At 41.8% G+C, this 23,838-nt stretch overlaps 1 protein-coding gene across 2 annotated transcripts in view; it reads right to left on the bottom strand.

The window, feature by feature from the left end:
- Nucleotides 1-23,838, bottom strand: part of CXCL12 (C-X-C motif chemokine ligand 12) — a 242,630-nt gene that overhangs the window by 136,460 nt on the left and 82,332 nt on the right. For both annotated transcript variants that reach the window (XM_077259451.1, XM_077259450.1), the window contains exons 2-3: nt 22,083-22,200; nt 21,568-21,654 (exon numbers count right to left, since the gene is read on the bottom strand). In XM_077259451.1, coding sequence (XP_077115566.1) covers nt 21,568-21,654; nt 22,083-22,200 — 205 coding nt within the window. The remainder of the gene's footprint in view (nt 1-21,567; nt 21,655-22,082; nt 22,201-23,838) is intronic.

A 23,838-nucleotide genomic window follows, 5' to 3' on the forward strand; every position in this document is an offset into this window, starting at 1 on the left:
TATTGAAATGGACCCTGTTAAGGTCCAGGCCATTCATGATTGGACTCAACCCACATCTGTGAAGAGCCTTCAGAAATTTTTGGGCTTTGCTAATTTTTATCGCCGCTTCATTGCTAATTTTTCCAGTGTGGTTAAGCCTCTCACCGATTTGACGAAGAAAGGCGCTGATGTGATGAATTGGTCCTCTGCGGCTGTTGAGGCCTTTCAGGAGCTTAAACATCATTTTACTTCTGCCCCTGTGTTGCGTCAGCCAGATGTTTCTCTCCCTTTTCAGGTTGAGGTTGACGTTTCTGAGATTGGGGCAGGATCCGTTTTGTCTCAGAGAAGTTCTGATGGCTCTTTGATAAAGCCGTGTGCTTTCTTCTCCAGAAAGTTTTCGCCTGCTGAGCGTAATTATGATGTCGGCAATCGGGAGTTGTTGGCTATGAAGTGGGCATTCGAGGAGTGGCGACATTGGCTTGAGGGAGCCAAGCATCGCGGTGTGGTCTTGACCGATCATAAGAATCTGATTTACCTTTAGTCTGCCAAGCGGTTGAATCCCAGACAAGCTCGATGGTCTCTGTTTTTCTCCCGTTTTGATTTTGTGGTCTCGTATCTTCCGGGATCTAAGAATGTGAAGGCTGATGCCCTCTCTAGGAGTTTTTTGCCTGATTCTCCGGGAGTCCTTGAGCCGGCTGGTATTCTCAAGGAGGGGGTGATTCTTTCTGCCATCTCTCCTGATTTACGGCGGGTGCTTCGGGAGTTTCAGGCTGATAAACCTGACCGCTGTCCAGTGGGGAAACTGTTTGTTCCTGATAGATGGACTAGTAAGGTAATTTCTGAGGTTCATTGTTCAGTATTGGCTGGTCATCCTGGGATTTTTTGGACCAGAGAGTTGGTTGCTAGGTCCTTTTGGTGGCCTTCCTTGTCGCGGGATGTGCGTTCTTTTGTGCAGTCCTGTGGGACTTGTGCCCGGGCTAAGCCTTGCTGTTCCCGTGCTAGTGGGTTGCTTTTGCCTTTGCTGGTCCCTGAGAGGCCCTGGACGCATATTTCCATGGATTTTATTTCTGATCTTCCTGTTTCACAGAAGATGTCTGTCATCTGGGTAGTTTGTGACCGGTTTTCTAAGATGGTCCATTTGGTACCTTTGCCTAAGTTGCCTTCCTCCTCTGATTTGGTTCCATTATTTTTTCAGCATGTGGTTCGTTTGCATGGCATTCCGGAGAATATTGTGTCTGACAGAGGTTCCCAGTTTGTTTCTAGGTTTAGGCGGTCCTTTTGTGCTAGAATGGGCATTGATTTGTCTTTTTCTTCAGCATTTCATCCTCAGACAAATGGCCAAACGGAGCGAACCAATCAGACTTTGGAAACCTATTTGAGATGCTTTGTGTCTGCTGATCAGGATGATTGGGTGACCTTCTTGCCGTTGGCCGAGTTTGCCCTTAATAATCGGGCTAGTTCGGCTACCTTGGTTTCGCCTTTCTTTTGTAACTTTGGTTTTCATCCTCGTTTTTCTTCAGGGCAGGTTGAGCCTTCTGACTGTCCTGGTGTGGATTCTGTGGTGGACAGGTTACAGCAGATTTGGACTCATGTGGTGGACAATTTAACGTTGTCTCAGGAAAAGGCTCAACGTTTTGCTAACCGTCGTCGGTGTGTTGGTCCCCGGCTTTGTGTTGGGGATTTGGTCTGGTTGTCTTCTCGTCATGTTCCTATGAAGGTTTCTTCCCCTAAGTTCAAGCATCACTTTATTGGTCCTTATAAGATTTCTGAAATTATTAATCCGGTGTCTTTTCGTTTGGCCCTTCCAGCTTCTTTTTCCATTCATAATGTTTTCCATAGATCTTTGTTGCGGAGATATGTGGTGCCCATGGTTCCCTCCGTTGATCCTCCTGCTCCGGTGTTGGTTGAAGGGGAGTTGGAATATTTTGGATTCTCGTTTTTCGAGGCGGAAGCTTCAGTATCTGGTCAAGTGGAAGGGTTATGGCCAGGAGGATAATTCTTGGGTTGTTGCCTCCGATGTCAATGCTGCTGATTTGGTTCGTGCTTTTCACTTGGCTCGACCTGATCGGCCTGGGGGCTCTGGTGAGGGTTCGGTGACCCCTCCTCAAGGGGGGGTACTGTTGTGAATTCCGTTCTTGGGCTCCCTCCTGTGGTTGTGAATGGTACTTTTGTGAGTTCTGCCCTTGGGCTCCCTCTGGTGGTTTCGAGTGGAACTGCTGCTCCTTGAGTTTAGCTGTAGCAGCTGCTTTCACTGATCGTCTCTCCTGGCTTTGCTATTTAACCTGGCTCTGGTCTTCAGTTCATGCCAGCTGTCAATGTTTCTGGGTTGGATTCAGATCTCTCCTTGGATTTCTCTGATGGCCGGTCCATTTCAGCAAAAGATAAGTTCTTGCTAGTTCTTTGGGTTGTTCCATTTGCTTTGGACTTTATTGCTCAGCTCATGTTATGTTTCTTTTTGTCCAGCTTGTCATTATGATATATTCAGGCTAGCTGGAAGCACTGGGGAAGCAGATTTATCCCTCCACATCGTGAGTCGGTGTGGAGATTATTTTTGTAAACTCTGCGTGGATTTTTTAGTTTTTAATACTGACCGCACAGTATCCTTTCCTATTCTGTCTATCTAGATTAGTATTGCCTCCTTTGCTAAGATCTGTTTTCATTTCTGTGTATGTCATTTCCCTCTCCACTCACAGTCAATATTTGTGGGTGGCTATCTTTCCTTTTGGGAATTTCTCTGAGGCAAGATAGCTTTCTGTTTCCATCTTTAGGGGTAGATAGTTCTCAGGCTGTGACGAGGTGTCTAGGGAGAGTCAGGAACATCCCACGGCTATTACTAGTGTTGGTGTTAGGATTAGGAACTGCGGTCAGTAAAGATACCACCTCCTCAGAGCTTGTCCCATGTTGCTTTTTAACCTCCAGGTCATATCAGTGTTGCTCCTTAACCACCAGGTCATAACAGTTGTCCTCCACTGAACAAAGCAGTGCCGCCTGTTTACTCCTGTTACCAATTTTGAACTTTATTTGGCCCACTTTATTATTTGGGCCTACTAACTGTGTCTGCCTCTAATTACAGTTGTCCTCCACTGAACAAAGCAATGCAGCCTGATTAGTCCTGTTACCAATTTTGTACTGCATTTAGCCCACTTTATTATTTGGGTCTATATCTTTGTTTCCTCCGCATCCTGCCCACTGCCCAGCCAGTGCTAGATGAGTCTGCTGGTACATTGACCCAGACCGCTACATTCCCCTTGCTACACGGCCAGAATCTGACCCTGCTGAAAGTCAGGTTCCCTTTCCCGCATACTATACCACCTTACATGGGGACAAAGAGGAAGGTGCAGAGGAAAGTGCAGGTTCCTTCATCAGGTGGGGGGGCATACTCGTTGGCGACGTCACTGGCACAGGGCCCCTCATAGTATGCAAAAGTGTTGCTGCCGGTGGGAGGCGCCCCGCCATGCAAACACACTGCTGTACATTGAGGGGCCCTGTGCCAGTGCCAATGCGAACGACTGGGCCCCCCTGCTTGCTTAGGATCACAGCACTTGCAAAGTTGAAATACTTACCTCTCCCTGCTCCACCGCTGTGACGTAGTCCACATTTCCTGGGCCCACTAAAAACTTGAACCAGCCCTACCCCCACAACTTTAGCCAAATGACCCCCAATTTCCAATGCCTAACTATTATTATAAAGTAAATTAAGATTGACAAGCTTCTGTAACAAGAATGGATGTTTTTGCCATTAAAATGGGCACTGTAGGGGTTTTCCTGGCCTCCACTCACTGCCGACTATGCTTCCCCATTGACTTGCATTGGGTTTCGTGTTTCGGTCGATCACTGACTTTTGGCGATAATCGGACAATTTCACTCGCCTCGACTTTTCGTGAAACCCGACTCAATCCTAAAAAAGTGAAAGTCGCTCAACCCTAGTCACAGGCCTATGGAGCTTCACTGGGGCCAAAAAGCTAACCGACGCGTTTCGAAGGGTAAACGCCCCTCTTCATCAAGGTTAAAACTGCAGCAAATCCCATTGGTCCTTTAGGAAGGTCCTGAAGGTGTTCTTCTTATGTGGCTGACTCCCTTTGGTCCTTCTGGGAAGGTCCTGTTCTTGCTGCAGCTATAAAAGGTTTGCATGGCCGCACGGCCATATGCTAGTGTACATTTGGAATACTGTGAGTGTTGATGAGTGCAAGTCGTTCTTTAAAATCCCCTCCCTTGTGTATGACTGTTCGCAAAAGGTGGATGCTTGCTGTCTAGCGCCCGACTAAGCTGTCAACATAAAGACACACGATACAGCGTTTATTGCTGTAACTGCCAGTGCGGCGCCGTGCGCTTATAGAGCGCTTTCCTATCCCATGTCTGGGTGGTTAGTGGCGTCCACCAAAGCGGCACAGCATGCACTCTTGTGCTTTAAGCTATATTATCTGTTACTTTGACACACCAGTTGAAGTGTCGAGCGCAAGTGGTCTGAACGTACTCTAATCCTGTCTTGGGATAGAGTTCTGAGACTCCTTGCTTGTGCTCTTGGTGCAGTACCGCGGCCCTGTGATGCAACAGGGTTTGCTTCCTTCACACAGGATGAAGTTATCCTGTGTGTGTATGCACATTGTACCGCCATACAGTCCATCATTACTCAGCAGCAGGTTCCATCTCTGAACAGTAGACCCTGGGCTGCGAACACACCTTATACCATCTCTCTTATAATTTGGTGTGTTCCGCTAGCCCTAACAACAGCAGCTCAGGTTAGAGACCAGGTCAATGCCACACAGAGTTCTAGCAGCAGACACATCTCTACAACAACTGTTAAGAGGAGACTTTGTGCAGCAGGCCTTCATGGTAAAATAGCTGCTAGGAAACCACTGCTAAGGACAGGCAACAAGCAGAAGAGACTTGTTTGGGCTAAAGAACACAAAGAATGGACATTAGACCAGTGGAAATCTGTGCTTTGGTCTGATGAGTCCAAATTTGAGATCTTTGGTTCCAACCACCGTGTTTTTGTGCGACGAAGAAAAGGTGAACGGATGGACTCTACATGCCTGGTTCCCACCATGAAGCATGGAGGAGGTGTAATGGTTTGAGGGTGCTTTGCTGGTGACACTGTTGGGGATTTATTCAAAATTGAAGGCATACTGAACCAGCATAGCTACCACAGCATCTTGCAGCGGCATGCTATTCCATCCGGTTTGCGTTTAGTTGGACCATCATTTATTTTTCAACAGGACAATGATCCCAAACACACCTTCATGCTGTGTGAGGGCTATTTGACCAAGAAGTAGAGTGATGGAGTGCTACGGCAGATGACCTGGCCTCCACAGTCACCAGACCTGAACCCAATCGAGATGGTTTGGGGTGAGCTGGACCGCAGAGTGAAGGCAAAAGGGCCAACAAGTGCTAAGCATCTCTGGGAACGCCTTCAAGATTGTTGGAAGACCATTCCCAGTGACTACCTCTTGAAGCTCATCAAGAGAATGCCAAGAGCATGCAAAGCAGTCATCAAAGCAAAAGGTGGCTACTTTGAAGAACCTAGAATATAAAACATAATTTCAATTGTTTCACACTTTTTTGTTAAGTATATAATTCCACATGTGTTAATTCATAGTTTTGATGCCTTCAGTGTGAATGTACAATTTTCATAGTCATGAAAATACACAAAAATCTTTAAATGAGAAGGTGTGGCCAAACTTTTGGTCTGTACTGTATATACTGTATAATATAGATATGGATCGCCCCCAGGCGCAGGGCAGTGGGGTACTTGGTACCGGGTCCCTCTGTCTCGGTTCTGGGGATGTCACGGTGGCCCGACCCGGTCCGTGGCACCGCTAAGGGGCGCCCAATCAAAGGGTGTAGTTAGTAGTTTGTACGGTGTTCGTGACGCCACCTGTGGTATTCGGTGACCGACGCTGCTTAGGGGTCCACTGGGGTGATGTTATGGCAGCTAAATGGAATACCTTCCCACAGGTGAAGTGTGTCCCCAGGGCTTCCCAGTAAGGTAGATGAGGATGGTGTAGGTTGCGGTAAATAACGAGGACACAAGGTTGCAGTCTCTTTACCTTTTACTGTAGACTTCAGCGTCCACAATCCAGAGCACTGCTAACAGGGCTGGCTGAGTCCGGCCGGTCCGAAGGCACATCCAGAGTTCCCTCTGCAGGTGGAAATCAGTAGTCTTCCTACTAGCACCTGGGTGTTGTAGTACTTCCCTGCTGAGCACCACAGGATAGTGCTCACAACTGTCATGTATGTTTCTGTTTCTCTCTCTACGTCCCCCAGATGATATGGATAGGACGACCCGTATGACGGGGTAGGCCTGGAGCTATTTTATAGAGACCCTAGAGATGCCCCTCTCCCACAATTTGCCTCCGTTGTCTTCATTAGGTTAAAGGTTGGGCAGCCAACTTGGAATTAACTGTCCTGCCGTAGTTTGAAGAAATGCGTAGAGCCTATTACTCCCTCGGTGTTCCGGCCACCGGCTACACGCCTCAGAAGGATGTTGCCGATCTTAGGGCAGGACTCCTCCTGGTATTATCTCCTTGTGCTCTGCTCTCGTTCCTCACTTCTCCACAATATACTTCGCTTCTTGTCCTTTCTTAAGATGCTGCCGCAATGAGGTGCAGGCGCAGCTCCATAACGTTCTATCTCTCGCTCAGTCTCTGCCAGGATCCCACCCGACAGGGACCTCTGTCTGCAGCTCAGATGTTCCTCCTTCTCCCCCTGTCTGCCTGACAGGTATTTCCTGGGTCTCACCCAGTAGCGTTCTCTCTAACTTCCTATCCAACCCCCAGTTTTACCCGAGTGTGAGGAGTGGCCTAATAGATAGGACCTTTTGCTCCCCCTGGTGGCCGGAGTGTGAAGTGTAGTGTGTGACTGTGATACCTGGTCAGGTGAACTCTTTTAGTACAATCAGACGTACCATCACTCCCCTTAGTGGCAGAGCGACATTACTGCAACGACCAGGACTCTGAGGCGCTGCAGATACATGCAAGAAAAGATGGTAATTCAGCAACTGTGTAATGTAAAATCACCGCAGTAGCTGGTAGGATAGAAGAGATGGATTGCATACTGTAAATACAAATAGAATAATTAGATATATAGATGTCTGTGATAAATACAATTAGTACAGCGTATGTGCAGCTTACTGTACATGTATTTAATAAAGGATTATTTTTCAAAAAAAGTGGTGTAGGCTCCTGTGCTATTTTTGTAACAAGCAGAGGGAAAGCCAATGGCTGGGGGCAGATGTTTATAGGTTGGGAGGGGAGAAATGCCCATGGAGCATCCTAGTACATTAACATCAGCTCACAACTGTATACTCAGCCTTTATTGGCTATTAAAATGGGGGACTCCCCCAAAAAATGATGTGGGATCCCCCTATAATTAATAACCAGCAAAGGGCTGATATTAATAGCCTAGGAAGTGGCCATGGATACTGCCCCCCAGGCTAAAAACATCAGCTCTTAGCTGCCCCAGAAAAGGGGCATCTCTAAGATCCACCAATTCTGGCACTTAGCCAAGCTCTTCCCATTTGCCCTGTAGTGGTGGCAAGTGGGGTGATAGTTGGGGGGGGGTTGAAACCAAACCAAACATAATAAAACAACAATATACCATACCTGTCCGTCGTTCTGTTCCACGCCGTTATCCATGTTGGGGGGAGAAATAATTTTCAACCTGGACAGTGCCAAGATGCAAATGTCAAGGCTGAGAACCACTGAAATAATCTGGCAGCTTAAAACCTGCTAAAATCAACTGGAGCGGCGCTGATAGAAGGTGAAGCATAAAACTAGGTGAAAGTAGCTTAGATTAGATGCACCACACCAGCACAACAATAAAAAAAAAAACCACTGGAGTAAAAAGCATAATTAATCCTGACAAGACTCCTAGGAAAGAACGTGAGATTCCTCCGATCCTCACAAGATCTCCTTCTCTACTCCCCTCTTATCTCCTCTTCCCACAATCGTATACAAGATTTCTCTCGTGTATCACCCCTACTCTGGAACCCTTTACCACAACACATCAGACTCTCGCCTACCAATCGAAACCTTCAAAAAGAGCCTGAAGACCCACCTCTTCCGACAAGCCTACAACCTGCAGTAACCACCGATCGACCAAACCGCTGCATGACCAGCTCTATCCTCACCTACTGTATTCTCACCCATCCCTTGTAGATTGTGAGCCTTCGTGGGCAGGGTCCTCTCTCCTCCTGTACCAGTTATGACTTGTATTGTTTAAGATTATTGTGCTTGTTTTTATTATGTATACCCCTCCTCACATGTAAAGCGCCATGGAATAAATGGCGCTATAACAATAAATAATAATAATAATAATAATTCCTGATTGCCTCATGCACACTACCTAATTGACAATCTTCTCTGTACATACAATATCAAGTGGGACTCTCAAGTACAGCAAAAACAAATAAAAGTGTAAGATGGCCTCCGGATAAGTCCTGGAGAGATGTGGATATTTTATTCTGTGTGCACGTGCCTGTCTGAGCAGGGGAACTAGAATCAGCTGATCCAACACTCCTACACATGTAGTCTACGCCAGTTCCTGAACACACTTGTAAACCTTTATTTATTTATTTTACTTATTTATATAGCGCCATTAATTCCACAGTGCTTCACATACATTATTGGCACTTTCCCCAATGGGGGCTCACAATCTAAAGTCCCCATCAGTATGTCTTTGGAGAACCGGAGAACCCAGAGGAAACCCCCGCAAACATGGGGAGAACATAAAAACTCCTTGCAGATGTTGTCCTTTGTGGGATTTGAACCTAGGACAGGCTTTATGCCTATTTATCTCTCTATATAACTATTGACTGACCCCCTCCATGCACACTTCCCCTGACGAAGCTGCAGCAGCAGCCATACGCGTTGGGTCTCCCACACTTCCCTAGTCCACTTACCTTGGTGTTCCCTGTTGCTTTTGCCTGACTACCTGACTGGCCCACATGGTGACTTATATTGATCTTGCTCATTGCATTTCTGGCTCCAATTGCCAGATTTCTATTGCTTTCTATGAGCTTATTTTTGCATTCTAGGCCACTACACTATAGGCCTCCTTATCTTACTGCCCCCCTGTGGCTTTAACTATATACATGCATATACATTGCTGCATATCATTATACCGTTTTCTGGGTTACTTTTCTTACCCAACCCTATCAGGGGGCTTGTTATTTGTTGGGCCTGATTGTATGCATATGCATTTTCTTACCAGTTTTGAGGAAGCCCAATTTTGGCCATTTATTGTGCTCCCTTTATATATAGTTTAGACATTATTGTGTAGTGCACCCTACCCTAATTTGTAATTGTGGAGAGATGTGTCATTGCGGCTATTAGCTGCAGTAATGTGCGCTTGGAAGTACATGTATGCTCCAGCACCTATAGTGCTGAGAGAGTTAGTTGGTCATTCCAGGGCCGGGTTTTACGAGCGGTCATAAGAGATGGGTGGGAATGACCACTCACATATCCCACCCCAGGGACATGTTTTGGGAGATAAAATGTAGGCGGAGTTTTTCATTCAATGTATGTGGCTGGAGGTGTGGAGACCTCCAGTGTGTGTTGCTTAAGGCACTGATCTGAGCGGGTGGACCCACAAATAACATTTGGACTATTTGTTTTCAGTTTGTTTTCACTTTTGTGCCAGAAAAGGCTCTGTTTTGTTTTGCCACCCGGAGTGGTTTATGAAGCTAAATAAACTTGCCTGGACTTTTCATGAAACTGCCTCCTGTGCCTACCTCAAGAGCAGCTGAGCGAGTACAAACCTCTACAAAAGCTCTAATACTGTACAGCAACAGTCAAAAGTTTGGAAACACCTGCATTCACATTTTTTTCTGGATTTAATTAGTCATCCACAGAGTATTATGTGTTTTCTGTTACAATTCTGTGGTATATAACACTTCATAAAAGTGTTCAAAATTTTTTATGAATTCAATTAGTCATCCACAGATTATTACATGCTCTGGGGTACATTTTGGTGGTAAACTCCAAAAAAGCGTTCAAAAATTTTTCTGCATTCACTTACTCATCCATAAGGCATTACGTTCTCTGAGGTATATTTCAGTGGTATATAAAACTCCAGAAAATTATTAAAAAATGTTTTCTGTATCCATTTACTTATCCATAGAGTGTTTCATGCTCTGGGGTATATTTATGTGGTATACAACACTTCAAAAAGGAGATTAAACATTTTTCTGTATTCACTTGCTCATAGATAGAGTATTACTTACTCTGGGGTACATTTTGCTGATATATAACACTCCACAAAAAAGAGTTAAACAGTTTTACTGTATGCAATTACTCATCCTAAGAGTATAATATGCTTTGGGGTACATTTTGGTGTTATGTAACACTCCAAAAAAGCGTGCACATTTTTTCAGTATTCAATTAGTCATCTGAACAGTATTACGTGCGCTGTGGTACATTTCTGTGGTATATATCACTCCAAAAAAGCATTAAAACATTTTTCTGTATTCGCTTACTCTTCCATAGATTATTATGTGCTTTCTATTACATTTTGGGGGTATATAACACTAAGAAAGAAACGTTAAATTTTTTTTATGGATTCAATTAATCATCCATAGAATATTATGTGTTTTCTGTTAAAATTCTGTTGTATATAACACTCCAAAAAAGCATTCCATTTTTTTTCTGGATTGCATTAGCAATCCATACAGAGGGCTTAGTGGGCAAATAGGTGACAAACAAGGCCACAGCCTTCAATGCTGGGGTTCTTGCTGACTGCAAAAGGGAGAGCCAGGATCCAGCAACTAGTGAGCAGACTGCGGGGTGTGGGTTGGTTAGAAGAGATAAGAAGGCGAGCCAGTACCAGGGTTGGAGAAATGCTAACCACAAGGTACCGACAGTTGACATTCGGGGGGGGGGTCATGACATATGCCTGGCAGCAGAGATGGGGGTCCATAGAAGAGTTTGGGACCCATCATCACATCTCGTTCAACCAGTGGGTAGTAGACATGGCACACTTACCTTGAAGACTGCAAGATCTGATGGCTTGAGCAGGAGTCACATTAAAAAAAATGCATGGTCAACATCACTGGTATACGGTGAGTATGATCTGAGAAGGAAGGCAGTGGTGTGGGTCACTGAGATTTAAAACGGAGTACATGAGCTGCCAAACAATTCCCCAATGGGGGTACCTTTTTAAAAATATACTAGTGCCATCGCAGGTCCCTTGTCCAAACCTCACCGGCCTATAACAGAACTGAGCATGTTCACCCTGGTCATCTAGTGGCAGTTAAACAAGAGACATTGTAGGAGACAGAGTTGAGAAGTAGGCCCAATGTAGGGGTGTGGGTCTCTGAGACATGTAATGCAGTGTATGAGCTGCCAAACAATTCCCCAATGGGGTACCTTTTTTAAAAATATACTAGTGCCATCGCAGACCACTTGCCCAAACCTGACCGGCCTATAACAGTACTGAGCACATTCACCAAGGTCATCTAGTGGCAGTTAAACAAGAGACGTTGCAGGAGACAGAGTTAAGAAGTTGGCCCGAAGTAGTGATGTGGGTCACAGACTTAAAACGGAGTGCATGAGCTGCCAAACAATTCCCCAATGGGGGTACCTTTTTTAAAAAATATACTAGTGCCATCGCAGAACCCTTGCCCAAACTTTAACGGCCTTCCTAATGGTCCAATAGGAGCTGCTACAGAACCTGAGCGTGTGACCCCCCTCCTCCAATGGGAGGTCTTCCTGTGGGCATGCTCAGTATGGGAAAAGCAGGACTTAGTCCCGGAAATGCCTGCTCACTGCTGATCAGTACTGGCTACAAAGGCAGAGCCTGGAAAGGCAGCAGTAACCAAGCGCACAGTATCAGCTTGAGCCAGATGTCTCTGCTGAGCAGGCTCCACTGTGGCTGGAAGAGAATGGGAGACCGCAGCGGACATGGTTTGAGATTACCCCTGTGCAGCAGCGGGAACTCGACTCCTAACAGTGTGTATGGAGCAGATTCAGTCACCACTCACCATACTCTGTGCTGCGGATATAAGCATGCTATGGCACTTTGATCACACCTCACTCTTCAATGAGGAATGATTGGTGCTGTAAGTGGTGACTGTAGCCAATTCCTGCACTGCCCTCATTAACAAAAGGGAGGATATCAGTTAATTTCCTCCAATTTCACTACGTTTCCAGGCAGGGCTTCACAATATTTACCTGCAGATTCACCCTATCGTAGTGGTTTTATACACCCATCGTTGCAGGTTTTAATCAAGAACACCATGTGATTAGAGTTTTATCTTTCTCTTGTTATCTTTTCATTTTATTTAGATATTTATTCACTTAATTTATGACTTCATTCAAAAGTCATAATATCACTGTAAATATCAGCTTTAGTAATTTTTCTATTTTTGTGTTTAAAGAACAGTAGCCAAACACAGGTTCTGCTTGTTAATACAGGAATTTAGGGGGATACTGTACCACTTTTGTACATGGACTAAATCTACATTTACACTGTAGGATTATCACGAAAGCTTGTTTCCCAATAATCAGGCAGTGTATACAGGCCGCCAATCACCCAAATATGTGGCAAAACGCTTATTTGTGGAGTGAAACAATTTTTTTTAACGTGCTTAAAAATAATTGCTCTTGACAGCATATTGTTCTGTGTAAACAAAAACAGCACATGTGTTGCTGGGAACTACCGGTAGTTATGTGCACAGAATGGTTTATTCACAATCATTCTGTGTTCATTGTGGCCAGCCTGTCTAAGCAGCAAATCTATTCGATGAGAATAAAATTTATTTTTAATTTTATTAAATTTACATAAAAGCATGGGCTTCCGCATAATATTGTGTAGTTAACACATCACATGATATAGTGCAGCCGATTAGGAACAACTCCCAAACTCTGTATGAAAGTCAAGACAGAGAATGCAGAAGACATTTTAAGGTGACTTAGGATATTGAGAGGACATCAAAGCTTACAGCTCAGCCACAGAGATATGGAAAGAAAGCCATAAAACATTGGACAAATACTCCAGATAGTAATATGTTGAATACCTACAGCAGTGAAAAAAGATGAGAGAAGTAGTTTGTGTCTGCAGAAATTCAAAGTATAAGTGAGAGACAGCAGAATTTCCAGCAGCAGTGCCAGACTCCATGTTTTTCATCAGCGATTTGGGGTAACTGGCATTTGTCCTGCTCCATTTCAATTACACTTACAATTAAAATAAAAAATTAATATCAATCAGAGACAATGTGCTTGCTATTCACAATCAACTGTACTTTTTTCATTTCTGGGCAACCGTTTTAGAGAAGGACGGAATACTTGTTTTTGAAATACAAAATAAAATTCCCCCAAATTCATACACTTAACTGTGACTGCCAACCTGACAAGGTATGCGTGTTGCAAGCATTTTTTTCATATCTGTTTTACAAGTCTAATTATACATCTAACCAACCAAGAAAAAACAGTCAATAGTCCAAATATATAAATATACAAAAAAACTTTATTAACAATAATGACAGATAAAAACATGACAGAAGGAAACAATCCCCGTGCTACGCATGGCATGCACCTGAAAAGGGAGACAACACAAAAAAGGGCTGCTTAGAGCTTTGTATCTATCGCCTTCAATAACATGGCCGAAGGATGTTGTATGCGCATGCGCGGGCATTTTATGACCGCATAGTGCTCCGGAACTACTTCTTCTGTCCTGTGTATCATGGCACTGCCCTCCAAAGGGGCCCCATGTGCTCTCCGGTGTGGGGCGTCCAGGTGTACTGAGTGCGGACAATGAAGGTATTCCGGACAATGCTATTGGCTAGCCCGCTAATTGGCTTCACCAATTTGCGCCCCCATTTTCTGTATATAATGAACCCAGAACTACACTGGCACACCCCTTGAGAAAGGCAGCAGCCAAAACGTGCATCGGGGTGGACAGGGGTGAGGTGCCTATCTGTGCTAGATATACTCCTGCATTAACCGGTATGTATTCTGTGCATAATCTGTGTGGACTTTGCTACTAATGTGGACTTCAGTATTCTTTACATGTAGTTACTGTTTATTAAGCCCTACAAGACTATTTGTTTTTTTTCATTATGGTTAATGTGTTGACCAGTTTATGCTAGAGGCACCTATTCCCTGCCCTTTTCAGGTGCATGCCATGGGTAGCACGGGGATTGTTTCCTTCTGTCATGTTTTTATCTGTCATTATTGTTAATAACGTTTTTTTTTTTGTATATTTATATATTTGGACTATTGACTGTTTTTTCTTGGTTGGTTTGGTGTTTATTGTCGCAGTCTGTCCATTATGGTCCTATTTTTGGTCCCATTGTATTGTATTCTATTATGAGTATACCCTATTTTAGGTGAATAATAATGTTGGTGACCTCTTCGTCTTCCACAATATCATTTTACTTAATTTTACATCTGTACATGCCACACCAATACAGCACTCTGCTGCAGATGGATTTTTTGGTCAAGCATTTACTAAATCATCATTTTTTGGAAAGGGTAGACATTTGGAAAAAAAAGTATAAATGTTTTTAAAATGTAGACATTTTACTGTGCATGTCTTTTTTTGGCATTGCTGTTTTAATACTCCAATTTGACAACCCCTATACTGTGCCTAAGGCCTATTTCACACTTCCATCTTTTTGCTCTGTAAAAATCCTTTGTTTTGTGAAAAAAACGGATCCAGCAAATCTGTTTTTTTCTCATAGACTTGTATTAGCGACGGATTGTGAAGGATAGCCTTCTGTTTCATCCGTCATGCACTGGATCCGTCGTAAAATCGCTGTCCGTCGGGCGGAGGCAACGCACATAGAAATGTTTTTTCTGTACATCGGAAAATCGCCCAGCGATGGATCCTCTCTCTCTCTCCAGAATTTTCTGCATTGAAATCTTTCTCCAGAATTTTTGGCATTGAAATTCAGGCAGCACCTCATTCGACGGATACGTCAAAAAAAAAAAATGATCCAGTGCACCCGTTTTATACAATCAGCACAGGATCAATCTTTTCAACATTTTGACAGATTGTGACTGATTGAAAAAAAAACAGAAATGTGAACGAGGCCTAAGGATAGTTTCACATTTGCGTTTAAAAACGCAGCGTTTAAAACGCAAACGCAGGTGGTGAAAAAAACGCATGTAAACGCGTGCAAACGCTGCGTTTTTTAGACGCATGCGTTTTCTCATGCGGTAAAAAAATGCGTTGTTTTGACGCGTTTACATGCATTTTTTTCTGCGTTTGCGTTTTCGAAACGCATGCTGAGAAGTGTGTGACAGCTGCCAATCATCAAAATCATCTAGAAATAGCTATGGTTGGGGTTAGGGTTAGGGTTAGGGTTAGGATCCCTAGGGTTAGGGTTAGGGTTAGGATCCCTAGGGTCAGGGTTAGGGTTAGGGTTTGGATCCCTTTATCACCTTTATGGTGGGGGGTGGCTTATCAGTGTGTATTCTTGTTTTTTTCTATTGAAACGCATGCGTTTAAAATGCAACCAAACGCATGTGCTTAAAAACGCATGCGTTTACATAGACAGCAATACGTTTTTTTACCGCAAAAAACGCATGCGTTTTTTTGCGGCAAAAAAACGCCTCTAGAAATTACTACATGTTGCATTTCTGCAACAAAACGCAAGCATAGAAAGACACATGCGTCGTCAAACGCGGCAAAACGCATACAAAAAAAACGCATGCGTTTTTAATGTTAAATATAGGAAAAAAAAACGCATGCTTTTTTTGCGCTAAAACGTAGCGGCAAAAAACGCAAATGTGAAACCAGCCTAACTTTGCTTTTTTGTACATTAACTTATGTATATAACATTTCTTCTTATGTCCTTTTAGACAATGGTTGGATAATTGTGATTTAAAAGATTGTCACAAGTTGATTATTGTATTCTATAAAATGTATGGTGAAAGAAAAAGTGGTAATAGCAATGGAAAGAAAATAAAATACCATGGCTGCGAACATGGACAGCAGAAGGAGCACAAGACAACCAGGCAGTAGTATTACCAAACACAAATCACAATTGTCCTCCCTTACCTCTGACAGTGACACCACCAGTTTAAGTCTGAGTTTTGTACAGAATGATCTGCCTGATTACAAATGACTAAGAGGGTTAATGCTTGGACCATTTTTATTTTAAAAACATGAAAAGTGTCAGTGCACTCAGTGTTATTAAATGGGCTGCCATTATGACATTGTAAAGGCTGCTATTGTGTTTCAGAGTTTATAAGGGGTTGGATACAGTCCTAGGTGTTTTACAGAAAAACTGGAAGCTTTGCAGTATTGGCATTGCAGCTAACCAATTCACTGAGAATTGTCATAGCTGTTTTCATTCTGACCCAATGTCAGTACGCCAGATCACCAGTGAGACCAAATCAAGAGGTTACGCCCGTCATTTTACAAGCTTGGAGACAAAAAGACACCTCGCACATATCCTGTGAGCAAGTCACTTTTATCTGATGTAATGCAGCAAGAGGCATTATTTTATACCATTTACAACAAATGCATTTCAATGTAAGTCATGTAGCCCCCACCATCACCCAGGGTCATACTTTATTTACCATAACCCAGAACATGTTGTTGCTGACTATTAAGAACATACATTGATAAGAAGTATAGTCTCCTTGAGGAGGAGACCATCAGACTACTGCGTTAACAGATTCTAGTAATTCTAGCAATTAAAGGCAAAAGGCACTTAAAGGCAACCTATTAACCCTTCTATATCAGAATCATATTTCTGGGAAAAATTGTCTAACCTGTCGAATTCAAACTTCTAAACATTTGATTATCTCTAACGTTCAGTAATTTTTCTTGAATTCTGATAATTTTTTCATAGGATTACACTCAACTAGTGCAAAGTATAAACCAGCTATTTATTACAAGCGCTAATAGCAAATTCTTGTGTAAGTTAGTGAAACGCTGTTAAAGTAAAAGCACAGACTGAGTGGAAACTTGTCAAAGACAGGACATGTATTAGAGCTGTTGGAGCAAGAGAGTTATAGGAACAAAATGGCAGACAATTTGTTGAAAGCAAGAGGCAGAAATTAAAAATAAAAAAAAATTTATTTTATTTCTGATGCAAAGTATCAAAATGAATAATGTGCATTATTTCTTTAATTTTCATACAAATATAAAAATATATATAACATATGACAGTGGAAGAATATTTTGTTTAAAAAGCAATTATATCTATTTACAAAGGAAGAAAATGACAAAACCCCACTGGCTGCACCAGCCAACGATACTGGGGTTATACTGTGCCTTTCACAATCTGCTTCTGATGCATAAAATAGTCATTCCTATGGTCAAATACATTTGATGTCATGGTGTTTGGACCGTTTCCCCAACCATCCATTACAGCATGAACCATGCCCCCCAATTGTAGATATACAAACAGCTGATGGATTTCTATTTCCAGTCATACTAATTGCCATTGGACGTTTACAAAACATTTCAGGATTTAGTTTACATGAAATGACATTCCTTCCATTTTTAAATTAGAAACATACACAAAAATGTTAAACCACCATTGTTCACAATGCAAAGCTCATACCCTCTTATCTCCACAATGGCCAGGGCAGCAGATGAAATCCAGAAAATTATACATGCGGTTTTAGATTTGGCACAGTGGTTTGTTCAGTGGCACTTGTATATATATGTATACTTAACGTTAGCTAATAAGCATGTATGCTAATGTTAGGTATGAGATACAGGAAAGATATATATCTTGGTACCGTGTTAGCCAGTAGATAGAAACATATTTAGAATTGAGAGTCATACATATATATCCTATTCCACAATGCATAAGAGGAATCCGATAACATTTATGTTTTCCAATAGTTAACCAAAGATGAGAGTGGATCCCGTAAGAAAAGGTTTGGGAAGTGTTTTCCATAACCTACTCTGGGAACTGTCACAATGTTTGGTTAGAAAGTTCTTTGGTAATACTGTGAAGGCAGCATTATTTTTTTCACAGTTGTTCTTATTGCACATGTTGATGAATTGCACACACTTAAATGCAATTTCACAATCCCTAACTTTTGAGAATTCTATATAAAAAGTTTTGTAAATTGTAAATGATCTTCATAGCCCAAAATAGCTAAAAGTTAAAAGAGATGTCCTCTATTGGCCAACCTCTTCCACTCTGCAGATTTGCCCATGATAAAACAAATAAAAATAAAAGACATACTTACCTTCCAGACCAACGCCATTTCTCTAATGTCTATGCTGTGTCTCCTACGGAGGTCACGTGACACTGCTGCGGCCAATGACTGACCACTGATTGGCTGAAGCCACTCAGTATTCCGTCAGAGCAGAATCGTAAATGCTATGGCCACTGGATGGTCTGTCAAAACTGCTTTAACAGAATAGAAAAGGCTGTAGCTGATCAGTGGCCACTGACTGGCTGCAGTGGTCACTTCACATAACAGTAGAGTAAGTATTTTTATATGACCAATTTAGTATTTACGGGGAAACAGCGCCAACATTGGAAGAAAAGTGCCAGCCTAGGAAGTAAGTGTATTTGTTTTATTTTATGACAATTCAGCTATCAGGTATGGGTTTTCCATTTCCTGTGGGTTATAGTAAAATATTATAACCCATTAGGCAATAGAACAGCAGGAAAACATTTTTTTCTTGCTTCTGACAAAAAATGGTGATGCGGGTATCACTAAGTATTTAGTATTCACTTATTAGCTATTTGGACTCATTAATCCTATGACCACTATAAAAACACAGGAATCTTAAATACCATGTAGCTACTAGACATCTGATTCATCATCATGGACATCTTGTGATTTACGTTTCTAGTGCCTCTGCTGCCAGAAAAAAAAATAACTGCACATTATTTGGCAGTTACGGTGTTAAAAAGCCCCAAACAACTCTTTGGTTCCTGGTAGTCAAACCTCAAAATATGCTTTGGGGCTGCTAATTTATGCTCCTCTTAGGGTTTCTGGTGTCTTAATTAAAGCAAGACCTGATTCGGGAGCGTACATTTCCTGTAGCAAGGTCAGGGGCAGCCGAAAGACAAAAAGCAGCTCATGCACTGAATACCTCACTAGAAGCGAATGGCGGGGAGTCGACTTGATTCCACATAGCTGCTCAGGATATATTTATATGCAGAAACAGGAAGGTAAGAGAGCAACAGAGTTTGTATAAAAGCCAAGGAAGGCTAACCAGATGTTCTTGCATTCAGCACAAGTAAACTCATTCTGTGGTTGCCCAAACATAACAATGCACAGCCTTTGCCATGCGATAGATGCAGGTGGCATTTTACAGTTAAAACAAGAAATTCATGTGAACCTGAACAAATGTTTGTCAACCTAAAATACCAACAGCATGGTTATGCCATACCAGTGAGAAATACATGGGGTGCCAGGCGTATAAAATTAGTCGAATTTTGACTATCGGATTTTAAAGAAAATGTATAGTCATCAGGCTAATGAAAGAATGAATATATTACTTGATAACAGTGCACGTGATCATAAAGTTTTGCTTTAAGAATCCAATGCAGATTGGTGCATTGGTTTGAAAAGCCTTGTAAAAAAGTACCTATACCTATGTAGCTAAGAAAGGAAAATACTTTTGTCTTCTAACATCCCGGATTGCTAAACATTATTGCTTTTCTTAGTGAAGGGTCAGTTACTAGTGAGAGTATATGCAAGAAAGCATGGCTTAGAAAGGTGGAAAGAAATCTCTCTAGATAGATCTACAGGTTGCCAATCTGTAAGTCAATGTTTGACTTTTACACAGCCTTAGAATATGACTAGTCGGCTCTCTATCCTTGGTTATGACACAGTGAAATGTATGAAGATAGAAAGGAGAGGTCCTTAAGCCTGAAAACTACTGATCCTCAAGGGAGAGAAGAAAAATGTCTCAGAATCTAACATACATTTCTTTTTTAGAAGCATCATTGATTGAATTGCATCTTCTCTATAAGGGTGTATGTGTCGGAGATAGAGTGCACAAAAAAATATTGTAATGTGCCTAAAAAAGTGAGTTTGGAAATGTCTCCCAAATGAATCTGCTGGCTTCACATCATGACTTCCTACTCACAAGGATTTCCTTTTTCTGAGTAGCCAAGAGATTAAGGCTATGATAGTAAAATTCAAGAGTAAATCCACAGCATCTGGAATGAAGACAGTGTAATCATTGCTTCCAGAAGCTTGGAGAGATCACTTGTAAGTAAGGAATTAGATGAGGTACGAGGAGCTCGGTGTGAGGTAAAAGCTCAATCCTTAAATGTCCTTTAGGGTTCTGATAACTCATCATATTTTAAGGGTATGTGTCCACATTCAGGATTGCATCAGGATTTACCTGCGTAAAATCCTGACCAAATCTGCAACTGAGGTCACTGGCAGGTCACCTGCGTTGTTCTTGCGTTGGTTCAGCAATGCAAGGACATGCTGCATTCTTAAAAGACGCGCCGCATGTCCATTTCCACGGGTCTGCCGCATGCGTCTTTTAATGCATAGTGGAGACGGGATTTCATGAAATCCTATCCACTATGCTGTAACATCTGGACGCTGCGTGTTTGACGCTGCGGCTCTACGCAGCGTCAAACACGCAGCTATTCCTGAACGTGTAAACATACCCTAAGGGTGCATCTGCTCCACCCGTCTCTAGAAGATTGCATGATTTGGAGGTCATACATGATTTTTAGCACTGTTAAAGATAAATGAAGTGCTAACAATGGTGTCAGGTTCTACATTCCTTTTAGTAAAGCAGCCCTTCCTGTCTGTAACTAGTGGGCTGTACAAAACAGTCCTTTGTCTGCCTGTGCTTGTATCATGATACAAGTAGATCTGGCATTAAAACCAAACCAATGTTTTGACCCAGGTTATTGTTTAATATTCAGAAAACCCCAGAGGCAACTGGAATGGAGACACTTTTGAGCAGGCCGAGAAGAGAAGGAGAAGATGCCATAGACACTTCTGTGAACCTCAATATTCTGCATGTTTGCAGCAGACAAATCTATTATGGGACTATGTTCTAATGAGTGGCAGCACATTATGCTCTCATGGCAACCTTTACAAGGCATTTTTTTTTATTTCTTTCTGCTTTCACTTTATGTAAAATAATTAACCATAGGATTCTACTGTGACAGTAGTAGCCTCTTATACGCGAAAACAAAAATGTAGCACTAAGTGCAAGGTATTCTTCACCCGCCGTTCATCACAGATCAATAAAAAGGAAGGCTATATTAAATAAAACAATATATGTATGTGTAATATATCTATATATATGTAGCTAAAAATATAGATTCATCAAGGTTAATGATGTTTCCAATAATAGTCAAATATTATGTGGTATTATCTAGTTATCTAATTAAAGAAATATAATACATATCACACCACTACTGTCTGAACCTTGGAAAGTTAAACTTTAGGAAATTTTGCTTGATATTTGTGAAGGCTCCAAAGGAAAAAGGCTGTGTACAATACTGCTCATGGGATGTCCCAACATTGGAAAGAAAACTTGGTCTTGGGGTCTCATATGGTTTCTTACAAGGCTCAGCACCAGATACATTACTCGATTCCGGGTTACAGGCGTGTAAGTGCCCACGAAGACCGCATCTTATCACATTCATGCCAGGAGTGGAAGCTGCACATCTGCGCCATCAGCTTACTTGTTCAAAGCTTTCTCCAGGTACTCCTGGATCCACTTAATCTTAGGGTCCAAACAAATCTGTTTGCCATTGTGCTTAAGACGAGCCCTGTAAAACATTGTGGTACAGCAATTTAAGAGAAAGTGATATAGGTTGGGGGAGTAATAAGGGCTAAAATGCTATGTGTCACTGTAACAGGAAGGGTAATGCAAATGTGTTGTCTGGAACACCGAGTAAGATCCTGGTAATTGTTTATTAAAGTTTCATGGCTAAAAATATATATCACAACAATATCTGCTCTGGATTCTCTGAAAAGTAAGTAACATTTGAGAGTATAAATAGCTTTGCTGAAACAAGGGCATGGCCATAAGGGTCCATCCCTCTAGGAAGCTTTTGAGGAGTTTGTGTCTGCACTATTATGTAAAACAAGGTCTGCTTCACTTTAGAAAAATCTTGATATTTTCCCCAAGTTGCCTCTTCCGGGAGCCTTCTTTGTTTTCTTTTAAAATCAGCAGGTTTTGTTACTTTGTACTTACACAATCTGCAGAGAGCAGTTGGTGGTGGACAGAATCTTCAGGTGTTTGATGTTGCTCTTGGACACATTACTTTCAAAGTATCTACAGGGACATCGGTAAGTCAAGCTGACCGGCTTCTCTGTGGGGACAAAATACAAACATTAGGAGTATAACCCCAGCTGGAGAAATGGCATTACAAATCAATTTGTCATTGCTGCATGCCGCAGGGCAAACTGTTCTTAAAATTGAGACAATTTTTAGACATTCTGTGAATAAAGATACTAACATGGAAAAATGTAAAGAAAAAGAATAGACTAATAACTTGCAGATGTGTCTGGCTGCTTGGAGGCTATAGTGAATCAGCTGAAAGAAACTAACCTGGTATTAAAAATTCTTACCTAACATTGTTATATCTAAAAGCATGAAATGTGTTAAAATTAAAAGGAACAATGCAATATTCACCTAATAGCTCTTCTTCCACTTCTTCCAATGCCACTGCTATTTTCATAACTGCCATTCCTGAAGCAATAGGATCGTGTCCCTCATGTATATGACTGCTGCAGACAATCACTGATTTTACTGTTGAACAGTACAACTGTGATTGGATGCATCAGTCATGTGCAAGATGGGCATTACATCATTGCTGGAGGACTATAAGTGACCATTGGAGCAGTGATGCTGCATTGCATAGAGAGGGAAATTGCAGCACATGTTTAAGAAATATCAAATACATTTAAAGGCGTTATACATATATATATATATATATATATATATATATATATATATATATATATATATATATGATACCAGAACCAGGCAACATGCTAGATACTGAGGGGAAGATAATAGCGCTACATAGTGCCAAACAACCCCTCACCAAGAGAAAAAAACAACTCCATAAGAGCCACAGAAATAGGAGATCCCCTTGAAAAAGCAACTTAATCCGTGGGCGAAACGTGCGTCGGGGACTGTGCCTGTGGATCCGACCTGGTGTGCTCCGCCTTGGTGCCCTGCAGTGGTAAGAGCAGCTTGTACCAATTTGTTACTTTATGCCGTTTGGCTTTTCACATATATAGCTTCACATGTACCCTTAGCAGTAGGTCTCTGCCACTATTTGTATGCATGCTGGCCCCTCAGATGGTGCACACCGGGGGATATCCACCTATCTTTTTATCATCCTTGTATTTTACTGTATCTTTTGTATGTTTTCTACCGATATATTAATATGTAAATTATACGTGTATTAATAAAGTATTTAATTACCTATACACTCCCAGTGTTCTCCTATTCCTGTGGATATATATATATATATTTACTCCATTCTTCTTCATAGAAATAGTGCCAGTCTAGTTATTTGGTTTTGGATTCTATCTATCTGTCTATCTCATATCTATCGTATCTATAAAATATCTATCTATCCCATATCTATCTATCGTATCTATAAAATATCTATCTATCTACAGGTCCTTCTCAAAAAATTAGCATATAGTGTTAAATTTCATTATTTACCATAATGTAATGATTACAATTAAACTTTCATATATTATAGATTCATTATCCACCAACTGAAATTTGTCAGGTCTTTTATTGTTTTAATACTGATGATTTTGGCCTACAACTCCTGATAACCCAAAAAACCTGTCTCAATAAATTAGCATATCAAGAAAAGGTTCTCTAAACGACCTATTTCCCTAATCTTCTGAATCAACTAATTAACTCTAAACACATGCAAAAGATACCTGAGGCTTTTAAAAACTCCCTGCCTGGTTCATTACTC

This window comes from Ranitomeya variabilis, chromosome 4 (genome assembly GCF_051348905.1).
Source record: "Ranitomeya variabilis isolate aRanVar5 chromosome 4, aRanVar5.hap1, whole genome shotgun sequence".
In the NCBI taxonomy this organism is placed as follows: domain Eukaryota; kingdom Metazoa; phylum Chordata; class Amphibia; order Anura; family Dendrobatidae; genus Ranitomeya; species Ranitomeya variabilis.